Source organism: Stegostoma tigrinum, chromosome 34 (assembly GCF_030684315.1).
Source record: "Stegostoma tigrinum isolate sSteTig4 chromosome 34, sSteTig4.hap1, whole genome shotgun sequence".
Taxonomy (NCBI): domain Eukaryota; kingdom Metazoa; phylum Chordata; class Chondrichthyes; order Orectolobiformes; family Stegostomatidae; genus Stegostoma; species Stegostoma tigrinum.
The window spans coordinates 1,344,497-1,362,697 of record NC_081387.1 but is presented as its reverse complement, the minus strand read 5'-3'; the positions used below and the strand labels follow the sequence as shown (position 1 = coordinate 1,362,697).

Here is an 18,201-nt window from a genome sequence, read left to right as displayed (position 1 = left end):
TTGTGTTGCTGCTGTGAGAGACATGGGAGGAAGTCACTGGGATCCTGTCCCAAATTTTTAATTCCTCTCTGGTTACAGGAGAGGTGCTGGAGGGCTGGAGGATGGCTAATATAGTTCTTTTTTGCAAGAAAGGTCTTACAGATAGAACAGGGAACTATAGACCAGTGAGAATAACATCAGTAGTAGGGAAACTATTGGAGAAAATAGTGAAGGAGAAAATTAATCTCCATTTAGAGAGGCAAGGTTTGATCAGGGAGGGTCAGCATGGGGCTTTGTCAGAGGGAGGTCATGGCGAACAAATAGGGTGGAATTTTCCGTGGAGGTGACCAAGATGCAGATGAGGGTAGGGTAGCTGATGTAGTTTATATAGATTTCAGCAAAGTCCCACATGGGAGTCTGATAAAGAAGGTGAAAGGTTACAGCAACTTAGCAAGATGGATCCAAAATTGGCTTAGTGATTGGATACAGAGGGTGGTGGTAGAGATCTGTTTGTGTGCAGCGGTATAACACGGGGACCAATGCTGGGTCCATTATTGTTTGTGATATTAATCAACAATGTAAATAAGAATGTGGGCAGGGAGGTCGGGGTTGGGGAGGAGGTTGATATGTTTGTGGATGACACTTGATTGACCAGGAGGCGATGGGGGCTTGGGGGGGAAGCTGTTAGGTTATATGAGTATAGAAATGGATTGGTCAGATGGGCAGATCAGGGATAGATGGAGTTTAATCCTGCTATAGAAAGGATGTTGTGAAATTTGAAAGGGTTCATAACAGATTTACAAGGATGTTGCCAAGCTTGGAGGGAGAGGCAGTACAGACTGGGGCTATTTTCTCTGGAGCATCAGAGGATGACGGGTGACTTTACAGAGGCTTATAAAATCATGAGGGGCATGGATAGGGTAAATAGACAGGTCTTTTCCCTGGGGTCGGTGAATCCAAAACTAGAGGGCATAGGCTTAATGTGAGAGGGGAAAGAGTTAAAAGGGACATTTTACATAGAGAGGGTGGTGCATATAAGGTACAAGTTCCCAGGAGAAGTAGTGGAGCCTGGCACAACTACAACAATTAAAAGGCCACCAGATGGGTATCTGAATAGGAAGGGTTTAGAAGGATATGGGCCAAATGGGACTAGATTAATTTAGGATATGTGGTCAGCATGGATGAGGAGAACTATACATCTCAATGACGCTATGAATATAAATGTGAGGTGGTGTACTTTTAGAGAAGGAACAAGACAAGAGAGTCCTTAGTGAATGGTAGGACACCAGGGAGCTCAGAGAAACAGAGGGATCTGAGGGTAGTTGTCTACAGAACCATGAAGATGGCAGGGCAGGCTAATCGGGGTAATGAGGAAGGCACACCGGTCACTTGTCTTAGCCAAGACATGGATTATAAGAGCCAGGAGGTGTGTTGGAGATGTACAGAATTTTGGGTAGGCCACAGAACATAGAGCAGTACAGCACAGTCCAGGCCCTTTGGCCCATGATGTTGTGCCAAAATTTTACCCTAAACCTAAGGTCTATCTAACGTCCAACGCTACCTTATACTATCATCAAAGTAAGTACAGCTAAATACTGTGTGCAGTTCTGGTCACTGCACTAGAGGAAGGGTGTGATCTTAAATAGAAGGGATGTAGAGGAGATTCACCAGGATGTTGCCTGGAAGTGGGGCATTTAAGTGACGAACTTGTTTTGTTTAGATTAGTGAAGATTGAGAGGGGACCTGTTTGAGGGGGTAGGGTGGAGAGAAAGTAGCCTTGTCTATCGGCAAAGGGTCATTAACTCAGCAATAAAATTTTAAAGTGAGAGGCAGGAGGTTTAGCGGGGATTGGAAGAAAAACATTTTCAGTTCAGAGGGTGGCGGGGGTCTGGAACGTTCTATGTAGGAGGGTAATTGAGGTGGGAAACCTCACAACCTTTAGAATAAGCGTCTGAATGAACACTTTTAAGTGTCATAACATTCAAGGCTACGAGCCTAGTGTGGGAAGATGGAGTTGGTGTGGTATTTATTGGCGGTAAAAGCTCGAATGGCCTCTTCTGTGGTGTACGATTCTAACAATTGACCCGTGTGTATGCGTGAGTGACAGAGAGAGAAAAAAAACCCTGCATATCTGACACTTCGTATATTGAATTGAACAAGGGCACGGCTTCACTTGGTTTCACTTTCAGTCTCCGTGTTGACAGAGGCGGTTCCGGACCCGGTGAGGAGAGGGAGGGTGTGTGGGGAAATTCCCGGCTGAAAGGTTTACCGAGTGGCTGGACAAGGTCGGTTATCTCCAGCCTTTTGCCGTTTTCCCGAAGAGAACTCCAGCTCCTGAGCACCGTGTGTTAGAGAGAGAGAGAGAGAGAGCGCCGGCCGCTGTGCTCCAGCAGAAACAGGTCAGTTTGTCTGTTTCCGGGAAACTGCAGCGACTCTGTGTACACTGCGGGATTGCTGCTCTGTTTGTGTGTGTGTGAGAGAGAGAGAGAGAGAGAGAAAGTGAGTGAGAGAGAGAGAAGGGTCTTGGGGTTTCAGGAACATCCAGATTTTTCCAAAATATTTGCAAAGCGCCTGCTGCCCCGCAATGTAATATGGCACCGTCATACTGATCCTGCCTTTTCTCATGATGTTACCTCACCCTTTGCTGCTTCCAGTTTGGTGCCTGGACCTTTCAACAGATTTCTTTTGAATTCTGTCATCTCACAGCTGAAAACGCACACTTTTAAAAGACGCCTTGACGGGACACCTCTGTCATTGATACAGGCGACTTTTTCTTTACGGGACACAGGTTCAGTGTAAGATACAAAAGTTGACAAACGAGGATAGGAATATTTCTCACACAGCCCGGGGTTGGGTGTGCGGCGCAAAGAAGTGGGGAGCCAGTCCAAGTGAGACATTCAGGGCCCGGGGGGCGGTGTTGGGTGTTCGGAAGGTTGTTTGAAACAACGCTCCCTCGGAGAGTCGGTGCTAACACAATGGACCGAATGGCCTCCTTCTACACCGTAACAGCTGACTGCTGGGAGCCAGTACTGTGTCCAATCCCGAATTCTCATCACCTAATCCCCAGTTTTGTCTGATTTCTCTCCCTCACACAGGTCCCTTTAATCCTACTCCCATTTTTAAAACAGTGCTTTCCTGAGACCATACACAGTCAGGGTTAATGTAGGCAACCGAGGTCCACGTACACAGCCAGTGACAGTATACGCGACCTAGGACCATGTACACAGCCAGGGATAGGATACATGACCCAGGGCCATGTACACAGCCAGGGATAGGATACACGACCCAGGCCATGTACACAGCCAGGGATAGGATACGCGACCCAGGGCCATGTACACGACCCAGGACCATGTACACGACCCAGGGATAGGATACACTACCCAGGGCCATGTACACAGCCAGGGCTACTGCACATGACCCAGGGCCATGTACACATCCAGGGATAGCGTACACGACCCAGGACCGTGTACACAGCGAGGGATAGGATACACAACCCAGGTCCATGTACACAGCCAGGGAGAGTGTACACGACCCAGGACCACGTACACAGCCAGGGATAGGATACACGACCCAGGACCACATACACAGCCAGGGATAGGATACACGACCCAGGGCCACGTACACAGCCAGGGATAGGATACACGACCCAGGGCCACGTACACAGCCAGAGATAGGGTACACGACCCAGGGCCATACATACAGCCAGGGATAGTGTACACAATCCAGAACCATACATCCAGGGCTAATATACACAAGATGGATAATAAAATGTGAAGCTGGATGAACACAGCAGGCCAAGCAGCATCTCAGGAGCACAAAAGCTGACGTTTCGGGCCTAGACCCTTCATCAGCTAGACCCTTACGTCAGCTTTTGTGCTCCTGAGATGCTGCTTGGCCTGCTGTGTTCATCCAGCCTCACATTTTATTATCTTAGAATTCTCCAGCATCTGCAGTTCCCATTATCTCTGATACACAAGATGGAACTAGGTATACATCCAGGGCCAAATACACAACACCATGAATACACATCGAGGGTCATATACACTACCTGGGACCATGTACACATCAAGGCATAGTATTCTTTTCCCTGCATCCATGTCTGTATCCATCGATAATATATTTGCCCTGGATCCATGTACATATCCAGAGATGACACATTCGCTCTGGCAGCCTGGTATACATCTAGCAATCATGTATGTACTTTAAACCATATACACATCCAGAGACCATACACATAAACCAGGACTGCATATACACGTGAGATAAAAATGCAGAAATGCTGTCACTGGACCGGTAATATAGAGGGCTAGAATTGAAATCACCGGAGATGGTTGAATTGAAACCTGACGAATCCATTTGGAATTGAAAGTTAATCTCAGTGACAGTGATCACAGTTTTGATCCCATCCAGCTCACTGATTCCTTTCTGGGAACAGAATCTGTTGTCCTAACCTGGTCTGGCCTACATGTGATTCCAGACCCACAGCAATGGGCTTGAGCATTAATGGTAAAGAAGGCTTATGGCATACTTGCCTTTATTGATCAGCAAATTGAGTACAAGATTCAGGATGATATGATGCCGCTTCATAATACTTTGGTTAGGCCACACTTGATTCAGTTCTGGTCTCTACACTACCGAAAGGATGTGGAGGCCTTGGAGAAGTTGCAAAGGAGTTTTATTGGGATGCTGTCTACATTAGAGGGTATGGAGAGGTTGGACAGACTGTAATTATTTTCTCTGGAACAGCGGAGACTGAAGGGAGACCTAACAGAAGTTTATAAAATTATGAGATGCATAGATAGAGTTGACAGTCAAAATCTTTTTCCCAGAGTTGAAATGTCTAATACTAGGAGGCATGCATTTAATCTGAGAGAGGGGCAAAGTTCAAAGGAGATGTGTGGGACAGTTTTTTTTCCTCTCCAAGAGAGGTAGGAATCTAGAATGTACTGCCAGGGTGGCGGTGTACTGTTTTATGAATATCCTGATACAATGTTTGCATCATCGATAACCTGCATATAAAAATGATCAAAAAGCAATGCTTTATTTGTAGATCTTAGGCTTCTGGTGTCCATCTGGAATGGAATCATTATTGTAGAGGGCAAAGCTCCAAGACAAACTGATGGCTCGATTCAGCAGGCACTGGCTGTGACTCACTTTTTGAGCAGGAATTGTTGGTGGAGCAATTGCTGTAGATTTGTAGCCCAGAGTAGATTTTTAGCCCAGCAAAATCTCAGTGGTAATAAAATGTGAGGCTGGATGAACACAGCAGGCCAAGCAGCATCTCAGGAGCACAAAAGCTGACGTTTTGGGCCTAGACCCTTCATCAGAGAGGGGGATGGGGGGAGGGAACTGGAATAAATAGGGAGAGAGGGGGAGGCGGACCGAAGATGGAGAGTAAAGAAGATAGGTGGAGAGGGTGTAGGTGGGGAGGTAGGGAGGGGATAGGTCAGTCCAGGGAAGACGGACAGGTCACGGAGGTGGGATGAGGTTAGTAGGTAGCTGGGGGTGCGGCTTGGGGTGGGAGGAAGGGACGGGTGAGAGGAAGAACCGGTTAGGGAGGCAGAGACAGGTTGGACTGGTTTCCCCTATTCCCAATTCCTCCGCCTCCGCCGCATCTGCTCCCACGATAAGACATTCCACTCCCGCACATCCCAGATGTCCAAGTTCTTTCAGGACCGCAACTTTCCCCCCACGGTGATTGAGAACGCCCTTGACCGCGTCTCCCGCATTTCCCGCGACACATCCCTCACACCCCGCCCCCGCCACAACCGCCCCAAGAGGATCCCCCTCGTTCTCACACACCACCCTACCAACCTCCGGATACAACGCATTATCCTCCGACACTTCCGCCATTTACAATCCGACCCCACCACCCAAGACATTTTTCCATCCCCTCCCCTGTCTGCTTTCCGGAGAGACCACTCTCTCCGTGACTCCCTTGTTCGCTCCACACTGCCCTCCAACCCCACCACACCCAGCACCTTCCCCTGCAACCGCAGGAAATGCTACACTTGTCCCCACACCTCCTCCCTCACCCCCATCCCAGGCCCCAAGATGATATTCCACATTAAGCAGAGGTTCACCTGCACATCTGCCAATGTGGTATACTGCATCCACTGTACCCGGTGCGGCTTCCTCTACATTGGGGAAACCAAGCGGAGGCTTGGGGACCGCTTTGCAGAACACCTCCGCTCAGTTCGCAACAAACAACTGCACCTCCCAGTCGCAAACCATTTCCACTCCCCCTCCCATTCTCTTGATGACATGTCCATCATGGGCCTCCTGCACTGCCACAATGATGCCACCCGAAGGTTGCAGGAACAGCAACTCATATTCCGCCTGGGAACCCTGCAGCCATATGGTATCAATGTGGACTTCACCAGTTTCAAAATCTCCCCTTCCCCTACTGCATCCCTAAACCAGCCCAGTTCATCCCCTCCCCCCACTGCACCACACAACCAGCCCAGCTCTTCCCCCCCACCCACTGCATCCCAAAACCAGTCCAACCTGTCTCTGCCTCCCTAACCGGTTCTTCCTCTCACCCATCCCTTCCTCCCACCCCAAGCCGCACCCCCAGCTACCTACTAACCTCATCCCACCTCCGTGACCTGTCCGTCTTCCCTGGACTGACCTATCCCCTCCCTACCTCCCCACCTACACCCTCTCCACCTATCTTCTTTACTCTCCATCTTCGGTCCGCCTCCCCCTCTCTCCCTATTTATTCCAGTTCCCTCCCCCCATCCCCCTCTCTGATGAAGGGTCTAGGCCCGAAACGTCAGCTTTTGTGCTCCTGAGATGCTGCTTGGCCTGCTGTGTTCATCCAGCCTCACATTTTATTATCTTGGAATCTCCAGCATCTGCAGTTCCCATTATCTCTGAAAATCTCAGTGGTGCTGTGTCGATCCCAGTTTAAACTCAGTGCTGTTGTATTTTACCTGATCACTCCTCACTCAACTGGCTAGGGATAGTTTGGTGAATGGGCCAAAATCTGGCAGATGGAACTTGATGTGGATTTGTGTGAGGTTATCGGTTTTGGCCAGAGGAATAAAAAGGCAATTTATTATCTAAAATGGAGAGAAACTTCAGGGTGCTTCATTTCAGGGGGAGCTGGTGCACGGTTCACAGAAAACTAGTATACAGACACAGCAGGCAGTATTAAAGGCAAATCGAATTTTGGCACTTATTGCTAAAATAGAGTATAAAAGTAGAGAATTGCTGCTCAACCGCACAAGGCATTAGTGAGACAGAAATTCGAGTGTTGTGTACGGTTTCAGTTCCCTTAATTGAGGAAGGATGTAGTTTCATCAGAGGCAGTTCAGAGGAATTTCACTGGATTGATTCCAGAGATGACGGGTTTGTCTTTGAAGAAAGATTGAGCAGTTCAGGCCTACATTCTCTGGAGTTTAGAAGAATGAGAGGAAATCTCATTGAGGTATATAAGATGCTAAATGAGCTTTGACAAAGTAGACATGGAGAGAATGCCCCAGGAGGAAACAATGTTGAATGAGAGGTCATTGTTTTAGGATAATGATGTGCATTTAAAACACGGGTGAGGAGAAATGACTCCTCTCAAAGTGTCATGAATCTGTAGAAATCACTCCCACAGACTGCATTGGATACTGGCAAATTGAGTAAATTTAAGGAGGAGATAGAAGGGTTTTTAAGGAGTAATGGCTTGAAGGCTTATGGAAAGTGGAGGTGATTGCGTAGTGGTGTTATTGGTGGACTGTTAATCCAGAGACACTAGGTAATGTTTTAGGAACCCGGGTTCAAATCCTGTAATGGCATACGGTGGAATTTGAATTGATTAAAAGTCTAAATAATCTATTGCTGTGGTCAGGAAAAACCCATCCTGTTCACTAATGTTGTCTAGGGAAGGAAATCATTATCCATTCCTGGTCTGGCCTACATGCGACTCAAAATCACAGCAATATGGTTAACTGTTAACTAACTTCTGGGAAATTAGGCACGTGTAATAAATGCTGGCCTGGCCAGAAATGCCTTCATCTTGAGGATGAGTACAATAAAAAGGGGCAGGGAAGTGGAGTTGAGGCTGAGATGAGATCAGCTATGACTGTATGAGATGCGGAGCAGGCTCGAGGGGCTGAATGACCTATCCTGTTCCTAGCTCTTACGCTCAGTAACACATCTAACCAGTTTCACCTCTCAGTAATGTATTTAACATGGGTTAATCTCTCAGTACAGAATGTAACCTAGTTTAATTTCTTGGTGACATATTTAACTTGGTTTAATCTCTCAGTAACGTATTTAGCCTGGTTTAACCTCTCAGTAACAGTATTTAACCAGTTTAATCACTTGGTGACAATATTTTACCTGGTTTAATCTCTCGGGTTAAATACTTTGGTAATGGTATTTAACCCTATTTAAGATGTCAGTAATAGTATTTAGCCCAGTTTATAATCTCTCAGTAATGGTATTTAAAGGAGGTTTTTTTTTCCTGCTTTTGCAGGTTCTCTGGGCTAACTCCGCTGAATGAAGATGACACTTACTGTTCCGCTGATCTCCATTCCACTGCTGGATGTTATTGCCACATGGACACTGAGCCTGGCCATGTACCACTGGGGCCTGGCTGAGCCAGTGCTCGCTCTCTGGCTGCTCTCACTGCTGCGTGTGGGCCTGCTGGCTGCCGCATTGCAGGCCTGCTCACTTTCCCGGTCCAAGCTGCCGGCCTGGCTGCAGCCCACGGATCTATCCTGGATGCTGGTCATGTCCGGCCTGCTCACACCGGCCTACGTCAGCCTGGTGATGGCCGCTGGCCTCTCCTCCACAGAGATGCTTTATGGGCTGCACAACTGGAGTGCCCTGGCCCTCAACTACGCCAGCACGGGCCTGGTCTTCTTGCTGCGCTGGCACTTCTCGCCTCCAGGCTCCAAAGGGCAGTCCGCAGGCGAGGCAGGAACCAAGGCCACCGTGTCCCGACTGCTGGCCTGTATGAAGCCCGATATCGGCCGCTTCCTCGTGGTGGCGCTGTTCCTGGTCCTGTCTTCACTGGGTAAGATGTACACTGGCATTGCTGACTGGGCATTATTGGGAGGCTGGGGTGTGCAGTGGGAATGTGGGGGTGGGGGGGTGGTGGTGCAGTGATAGTCCTTGCGCAATTAACTAGGGATCAGGAGTCCAGAGACGAACAGAGCTGGTGAAGGGTGAATGGAGTTAGGAGATCAGGTATCATTGCAGGGCAGGGTGAAGAATGAGTCAAGAGGTGAGATGGAGGAGAGGAATGGGAATTAGGTAGTGCCACAAGGATGGGGTGAGAGTCAGGCGGTGCACAGGTCACTCAATGTGGACAGGTCTGCCAGTTTGCCAACCATTCAAAGATGGCACCGCCATCGACTCCCATCCCTCTCACAGATGACTATCTGAGGTTAGATCAGACAGTTCACGTGCTCAGAATAAAACCATCAAAGATTCTCAGAAAGCACTTTCCCAACCCACAAACACTTCCATTCAGAAGGACGAGGGCAGCAGCTGAATGGTAACATCACCAGTTCCACTCCAAGACATTCACCATCCTGACTTGGAAATATATTGTCATTAATTCAGTGTCGCTGGATCAAAACCCTAGAATTCCCTCCCTAAGGGCATTGTGGGCCTACCTACGGCAGGAGGACTGCAGCGGCTCAAGAAGGCAGCTCACCACCACCTTCTCAATGGTAACCAGGGATGGGCAAGAAATGCTGGCCCAGCCCATGAGAGGATAACAATAACAAAATAACGTTTGACCCTGAGATGACCTTCCAATCATATCTCCATGCTGCTATTATGACCGCAAACTTCCATGTTGATACCCAAACTATTTGGATACAAAAGTAGAAAATAGGAGCAGGAGTAGTCTATTTGGCATTGATCATCAAACTCAGTCCCCTGTTCCAACTTTCTCCTACATACCCTTTGCTCCTTTTAGTCCTAAGATCTGTATCTAATTTCCTACTTGAAAACATTCAATGTTTGGCCTCAACCAATTTCTATAGCAGTGAATTCCACAGCATCACTCCTGTCTAGGTGAAGACATTTCTCCTTATTTCAATCCTAAATGGCCCACCCTGTATCCTTAGACTGTCACCCCTGGTTCTGGACTCCCTGGTCATCGGGAACATCCTATCTGCATTTACTGTGTGATCCTGTTAGATTTTTAATGAGGCTTCCCATGCCATTCTTCCAAACTCCAATGAATATGGTAGATATAGACATATATTGCCGTAAGACATCCTTGTACTCGAAACCTCTGGCAATGAAGGCCAATGTACCATTTGTGTTCTTCACTGCCTGCTCCCACCTACATGCTCACTTTCAGTGACTGGTGTACAAGGACACCCAGATCTAGATCCACAAATGTTGCCACTGCTGAAACTCATTGGCTGTTGAGACCCCCAAACCAGTTATCATTCCCTTCAGACTCGACAATTCCAACAAACTAAGTCTCATCTCCCTGTCACCCCTGTACCCATGGATTTACGCGTTCGATTTTAATACCTTCATTTTAAAGTGCTTGCCCTTGTTTCCCAATTCCACTATCACCTGATCTCTGTTATCAATGAAGTCGCCATTTCCCCCAGCTCGGAGATCACCGTGCTCCTCCAGTTCTGGCCTCTTGAGTGTCTCTGATGTTAAAATTCCCTCCCTGAAGCTATCCGTTGGAATAAGAAGGGATTGCAAAGGGACTCTTTGGTCATCATGTTTAGGCTGGCATGTGAATTGGAGGCTGACATGTTGGAATGATAATGGTCTAGTGATCAGTTACCTTCTCAATTACCATGTGCACTACTGCACTTAAAATAGTAAAACACAAACAAGTTACACAGCAGTCATTGCATCAAACCAGCAACTTACTGTGGTCATGTGTGTGTACAGCTTCAAGACTGACTTTCAGGCAAAGTCACAACATTGTATACACACAGCTCTTAATGTGAATTCTCTTACACACATGTGGCAGAGTCTGCTATCAGATTTATCCATGGCCTTGTTGAATGGTTCTATTCTGTATGTTCTAAATTGCCACCATAAAACATTCAATATTTGAGTTTGGGCCCCTGGTCTCTGGTTAGGATTGGGTTCACAGGGAGACAGTTGGTCTCTCAGGCTAGCGAAGGGATTGTGAACTGTCCCACTGATTATTGGTCACACATGGCTTCCTGTGTTCCCAGGGGAGATGGCGATACCCTATTACACTGGCCGGATGACTGACTGGGTGATGAATGAAGACGACCCTTCAGCGTTCTCCAACTCCATCATTGCAATGTCCTTGATCACCAGCGCAAGGTAATCATATTCAACATCCACTCAATGCTGGCTGACCGATGTGGGGCCCGGAGGGGGTCAAAACAGACCTCTCCCCTTCACTTATTCCCACTCAGAGTGCTGTATATCCAGTGATTCCCGTTTCTTTAGCAGTACAATGCCTGTATCTCCCAGGATATCTGTTCTCAGTGCAGTCTAACCGTTGTAATTCCTATTTCCCTGTCTCTCCCACAGTGCTCTGACAGAGTTTTTCTGCGACTGTGCCTACAATGTTACAATGACAGGCATCCACACACGTATTCAGAGCTCCGTGTTTCGATCAGTGGTGCGGCAGGAAATTGCTTTCTTTGACACTGTGCACACAGGTAAGGGGAGAGCTCCAGGCATGGAGAGAGAGAGAGGGGGGAGACTGAGAGGCTGACAGAAATGGACAGTTAGAGACAGAGATAAGGAGAGAGAGAGAGATGGACAGACAGCAAGACACACAGAATGGGATGAGTAGGAGAGACAGAGATAGGGACAGGTAGTGATGAGAGACACAGAGAAAGAGAGAGGCAGCAAGACAGAATGTGGATAACGGGGGGTGGGGTGTGGGAAGGGGGGAGAGAGAGAGACAGAGAGAGAAGACAGTCATCAGAGAGATTCAGAGGGAAAGCAATAGATGAACAGACAAGTGGTCAGTAAGAAAGGAAGAGAGAGGCGAGAGATATGTAGGATCAGAGAGAGACCCCTGTCATCGAAGACCCTCCCAATCTAACCTCTTCCTTTGGGCAGAAGGTTCAAAAGCTTAAACACACATAACAACAAGTTCAGGAACAGCTTCTTCCCTGTTCTAATTAGACTTCTGAATGGACCTCTCAAATTTCAAATCCACTCTTTTGTGTACCTTCTCTGAAGCCGTAACTTTGTGTTGCTCGCTCTGTCCAATTACCTTATGATCTTTGTATGGGATGGTCCGCCTGTACTGAACACAAAACAAAACTTTTAACTGTATCTAGGTACACGTGAGAATAACAAATCAAATCAAATCAAAAAGAGAGAGAGAGAAAAAGAGGCAATGATTCGCGAGAGACAGACTATGACAAGAGACAGACAGACAGAGAGGGAGGATAGAGAGAGATGGCCAATGATAAGAGAGAGACAGTGACTGCAAGAGATTCTGACCTGCAGTAACATTCAGTACAAAAGTATCCATGGAGATGAATGTGCAATATCCTGGTAATTTGTGAATGCCATATAAAGCGTTACAGTGATGATTAATTTCGGAGATGATGAGCTCAGGGACACCACAGGCAGTGATTGACAAAGAGGTGGAAGCTCTGAGGGATACTGTACTCCAGAAAGGAAGCAGGTTTTGATGCTGTCTCCCTGTCTGTTGCCTAGGTGACATCACATCCCGGATCACCACAGATACAAACACGATGAGTGAGTCGCTGACAGAGAAGTTGAGCCTATTGATGTGGTATCTGATGCGGGCTGTCTTTCTCCTGGTCTTTATGGTCAAGCTGTCCTTTAAACTGACCTTGTTCAGCATCATCGGCATGTTCATCGTCGGTATTGTCCCTAAGTACACTGGCAGATACTACCAGGTACATTTACTGCCTTATCATTACAGTCGGCCAGGCCCCCAGCACAGGAAAAAGCTGGTCAGGTCACCAAGTCTGCATCAGTCAAAAACAACTAATAAACTATTCTAAGGTAATAAAGTGTGAAGCTGGATTAACACAGCAGGCCAAGCAGCGTCTTAGGAGCACAAAAGCTGACGTTTCGGGCCTAGACCCTTCATCAGAGAGGGGGATGGGGAGAGGATTCTGAAATAAATAGGGAGAGAGGGGGAGGCGGACCGAAGATGGAGAGTAAAGAAGATAGGTGGAGAGGAGAGTATAGTTGAGTTTCCCCAATGTAGAGGAAGCCACACCGGGTACAATGGATACAGTATACCACATTGGCAGATGTGCAGGTGAACCTCTGACAAATCAAGGAGGTGGGATGAGGTTAGTAGGTAGGAAATGGAGGTGCGGCTTGGGGTGGGAGGAAGGGATGGGTGAGAGGAAGAACCGGTTAGGGAGGCAGAGACAGGTTGGACTGGTTTTGGGATGCAGTGGGGGGAGGGGATGAGCTGGGCTGGTTGTGTGATGCAGTGGGGGGAGGGGACGAACTGGGGTGGTTTTGGAATGTGGTGGGGGAAGGGGAGATTTTGAAGCTGGTGAAGTCCACATTGATACCATTGGGCTGCAGGGTTCCCAAGCGGAATATGAGTTGCTGTTCCTGCAACCTTCGGGTGGCATCATTGTGGCAGTGCAGGAGGCCCATGATGGACATGTCATCTAAAGAATGGGAGGGGGAGTGGAAATGGTTTGCGACTGGGAGGCGCAGTTGTTTATTGCGAATTGAGCGGAGGTGTTCTGCAAAGCAGTCCCCAAGCCTCCGCTTGGTTTCCCCAATGTAGAGGAAGCCACACCAGGTACAGTGGATACAATATACAGTATACCCCCCTCGTTTTCACATACCACCCCACCAACCTCCGGATACAACGCATCATCCTCCGACACTTCTGCCATCTACAATCCAACCCCACCACCCAAGACATTTTTCCATCCCCACTCTTGTCTGCTTTCCGGAGAGACCACTCTCTCCATGACTCCCTTGTTCGCTCCACACTGCCCTCCAACCCCACCACACCTGACACCTTCCCCTGCAACTGCACGAAGTGCTACACTTGCCCCCATACCTCCTCCCTCACCCCTATCCCAGGCCCCAAGATGACTTCCCATATTAAGCAGAGGTTCACCTGCACATCTGCCAATGTGGTATACTGTATCCATTGTGCCCAGTGTGGCTTCCTCTACATTGGGGAAACCCAACTATACTCTCCTCTCCACCTATCTTCCTTTCTCTCCATCTTCGGCCTGCCTCCCCCTCTCTCCCTATTTATTCCAGGACCCTCACCTCATCCCCATCTCTGATGAAGGGTCTAGGCCCGAAACGTCAGCTTTTGTGCTCCTGAGAAGCTGCTTGGCCTGCTGTGTTCATCCAGCTTCACACTTTATTATCATGGATTCTCCGGCATCTGCAGTTCCCATTACCACTAAACTATTCTAAACCCATTTTCCAACACTTGGCCCATTGCCTTGTAAGCTTAGGCATCACAAATGCACATCTAAATTCTCCTTCAATGCTCTAAAAGTTTCTGCCTGCACCACCCTAAAAGACAGTGAATTCCGGATTCCCACCAAAATCTGGGTGAAAAGGACTTTCCTCAGATTTCTACTAATCCTTCTGGCCCATACTTTAAATCTATGCCCCCTGTTCATTGATCCCTCCATCAAGAGGAAAGATTTCTTCCTATGTTCCCTATCTATGCTCCTTAAGAGCGTATACATCTCAATCATATCCCCACTCAACCTCCTCTGCTCTAAAGAAAACAACTCCAGTCTTTCTAATCTTTCTTCATAACTAAAACTCACTAAATCTCTTCTGCACCCTCTCCACTGTTATCACATCCCTCCTAGAATGTAGATTCCAGAACTGCTCACAGTACTCTCACTTTGACTGCACCAATGTTTTATACAGCTCTAATGTCAACTCCCTGCTCTTCAACTCTATGCCTCAGTTAATAACGACAAGTATACCATATGCCTTGTTAATCACTTTATCCAGGTGTCCTGATACTTTAAGGAATCGGAGTCCATGCACACAAAGATCCATATGATTCTCAGTGCTTCCCAGGGTCCTATTGCTCAGCATGTTTTCCCTTGCCTTGTTTGTCCTATCCAAGTGCCCATATCCGGATTGAACTTTATTTGTTAATGATCAGTTCATTTGGCCAACCTGTCCATATTATCCACTAATCTAAGGGTATCCTCCTATTTCCTACCCTCTGATTTTTGTATCATCCTCAGACATACTAGCCAACCCTCCAACATTCAAACCTAAGTCTTCGATATAAACCACAAACAGTAAGGACCCCTATACTGATCCCTATAGGACCCCACTCGACACAATGTTCCAGTGTGAAAGGTACCCCTCAACCATCACCGTCTGCTTTCTGCCACTCAACCCATTGTGGATCCAATTTGCCAAATTTCCTTGGATCCCATGTGCTCTTACCTCTGCTGTTAATTTCCAATGTGGGACTATATCAAAAGCCTTGCTGATGTCCAAGTAGACTACATGAAATGCAGTGCCCTTATCCATATACCTGGTCACCTCCTTGAAGAATTCAAACAGACATGACGTCCCCTTAACAAAGCCATATTGGCAGTTCTTGATTAATCCCTGCATCTCCAAATGCAGATTAATTCAGACCCTGTTTTGTTTACAATACTTTTCCTTTCACTGAAGTTAGACTGGTTGGCCGTTGTTTATCGTTTATCCCTAGGCCCCTTCTTGAAATGATGGCAGCACATTGGCTTTCCTTTTCTGTGGCCAGAGAGGAATTGAAATATTTCCTCCCTTGCCTCCCAGAACAATTGGGTAGCACAGTGGCTCAATGGTTAGCACTGCTGCCTCACAGCACCAGCGACCTGAGTTCGATTCCAGCCTCGGGCAACTGTATGTGTAGAGATTGCACATTCTCCCTGTGTCTGCATGGGTTTCCTCTGGGTGCTACAGTTTCCTCCCACAGTCTGAAGATGTGCAGGGTAAGTGGATTGGCCGTGCTAAATTGCCCATAGTGTTCAGGGTGGTGTAGATTAGGTGGGTTATGGGGGATGGGTCTAGGTGACACGGTCTGAGGTTTGGTGTGGACTTGTTGGGCCGAAGGGCCTGTTTCTACACTGTGAGGATTCTATATCTAACCTGAGATCCATTTAATCTGGCCCATTTATTATCTGAAAAAGGCCACAGACCTGATACAATGAATCTGTTTTGCTCTCTCATATGCTGCCAGACTTGTTGAGTTTCCCCAGAAGTTTCTGCTTTTTCTTTGTTTCATATATTAACTTATGATTCAGCCTCCCACATTCCTCCCAACTGTAACATGTAACAGTGTCTAAGTGTCAGACTGAGTCCGCACATCAAGTTGTGAGTATTTTCCCTTGTTTCCTATAACACAATGCTCTGTAACATGTCCCTGGGGAGCATCAACCTTCACAATAAAGTCTTTGAGTATCTCTCTATTAAGTGACAGCATCGAGAAGTGTTGTTAAAGTCTTTGAGTATCTCTCTATTAAGTGACAGCATCGAGAAGTGTTGTGGGATAAAAATGCTTTGAAAATATTAGTTGCATGTTTTTATATTGCAATAAGATCTTTACAGTAGTGCTTCATTAGATGTTTTGCCTCTCGACATTCGTATTTTTTTTAGGTTGACTACAAAAAAACGAAGAAGTAAACATCAGACTCGATTCCATTAACCATACTAGATACCCAATCAGTGTCTAATATCAGACTAATTCCCCATTAACTTCTCTATAAATTCTCTCAGTGTCTAATATCAGAGTTGTGCTGTGAGGACTGGATCCTGCTGATTTTTGGGGTGTGTTACTACTCCGTACAATGTTTGATGTAATTTTGGGTTTCCGCTCAAGAGACTGTGCCCCTTCAAGGTACAACTCACTCAAATCAGAGATAACGGGAACTGCAGATGCTGGAGAATCCAAGATAAAGTGTGGAGCTGGATGAACACAACAGGCCAAGCAGCATCTTAGGAGCACAAAAGCTGACGTTTCGGGACTAGACCCTTCATCAGAGAGGGGGATGGGGAGAGGATTCTGAAATAAATAGGGAGAGAGGGGGTGGCGGACTGAAGATGGATAGAGCAGAAGATAGGTGGAGAGTATAGGTGGGGAAGTGGGAAGGGGACAGGTCAAGGGGGCGGGATGAGGTTAGTGGGAAGGAAATGGAGTTACGGCTTGAGGTGAGAGGAGGGGATAGGTGAGAGGAGGAACAAGTTAGGGAGGCGGGGACGAGCTGGGCTGGTTTTGGGATGCACTCTCCCCTCCCCTCACTGCACCCCAAAACCAGCCCAGCTCACGCCTGCCTCCCTAACCTGTTCTTCCTCTCACCTATCCCCTCCTCCCACCTCAAGCCACACCTCCATTTCCGTCCTACTAACCTAATCCCGCCTCCTTGACCTGTCCGTCCTTCCCAGACTGACTCATCCCCTCCCTACCTCCCCACCTATATTCTCCTCTCCACCTATCTTCTCCCTATTTATTTCAGAATCCTCTCCCCATCCCCCTTTTCTGATGAAGGGTCTAGGCACGAAACATCAGCTTTTGTGTTCCTAAGATGCTGCTTGGCCTGCTGTGTTCATCTAGTCCCACACTTTGTTATCACTCAGATCAGCTTCAGCTCAGGTTGTTTGATGGGTTTTGCTATGACACTATGAGGACAGGCTTCATGATGTTCAAATAGATGCAGCGGGAAAACTTCCCCACTGAACCTCGTTCCTGATCACTGGTCTCTCTCTAATGCTCAATAACTCTGTCTCTTTCTCCCCTTCTCTCTCTCTCTCTCTCCCTCTCTCTCTAACATTCACTAACTTCCTTTCTCCCTTCCTCCCCCTCTCTTTAAAACCCACTAACTTTTTCTCTCTCCCTAACACTCTCTGCGTCTGTTTCTCTGTCTCTTCCTCCCCTTCTCTCCCTCTCGCTCACACTCTCAAACTCTTGTCCTCTCCATCTCTTCTCCTCCCCAACACTCAATAAATCTCTCCTCTCTCTCCCCCCCCCTCTCCACCTACCCCCACCCCTCTCTCTCTCTCACTCTCTGTCTCTCCCCCTCCCCCTCCCCCTCTCCCTCACCCCCTCCCTCTCCCTCACCCCCCTCCCTCTCCCTCTCTCTACCCCCACCCACCCATCCCTCTCCCTCCTTCCACCCACCCCTCCCATTCCCCCCTCCCCCACCCCAACCCCTCACTCTCCCCCTCCCTCCCTCTCCACCCTCTCCCCTCCCCCGCGCCCTCTCCCCCCTCCCCTCCCTCTCCCCCCTCCCCTCCCTCTCCCCCCTCCCCTCCCTC

General features: G+C 47.9%; 1 protein-coding gene across 1 annotated transcript in view; it reads left to right on the top strand.

The window, feature by feature from the left end:
• The first annotated feature begins 1,838 nt into the window (after positions 1 to 1,838).
• LOC125467693 (antigen peptide transporter 1) overlaps positions 1,839 to 18,201 on the top strand; it is a 218,801-nt gene continuing 202,438 nt past the window's right edge. Inside the window, exons 1-5 of the mRNA XM_059639398.1 lie at positions 1,839 to 2,378; positions 8,450 to 8,992; positions 11,145 to 11,259; positions 11,473 to 11,603; positions 12,622 to 12,827. Of these exons, the coding sequence (XP_059495381.1) occupies positions 8,473 to 8,992; positions 11,145 to 11,259; positions 11,473 to 11,603; positions 12,622 to 12,827 (972 nt within the window). The 5' untranslated portion in view covers positions 1,839 to 2,378; positions 8,450 to 8,472. The remainder of the gene's footprint in view (positions 2,379 to 8,449; positions 8,993 to 11,144; positions 11,260 to 11,472; positions 11,604 to 12,621; positions 12,828 to 18,201) is intronic.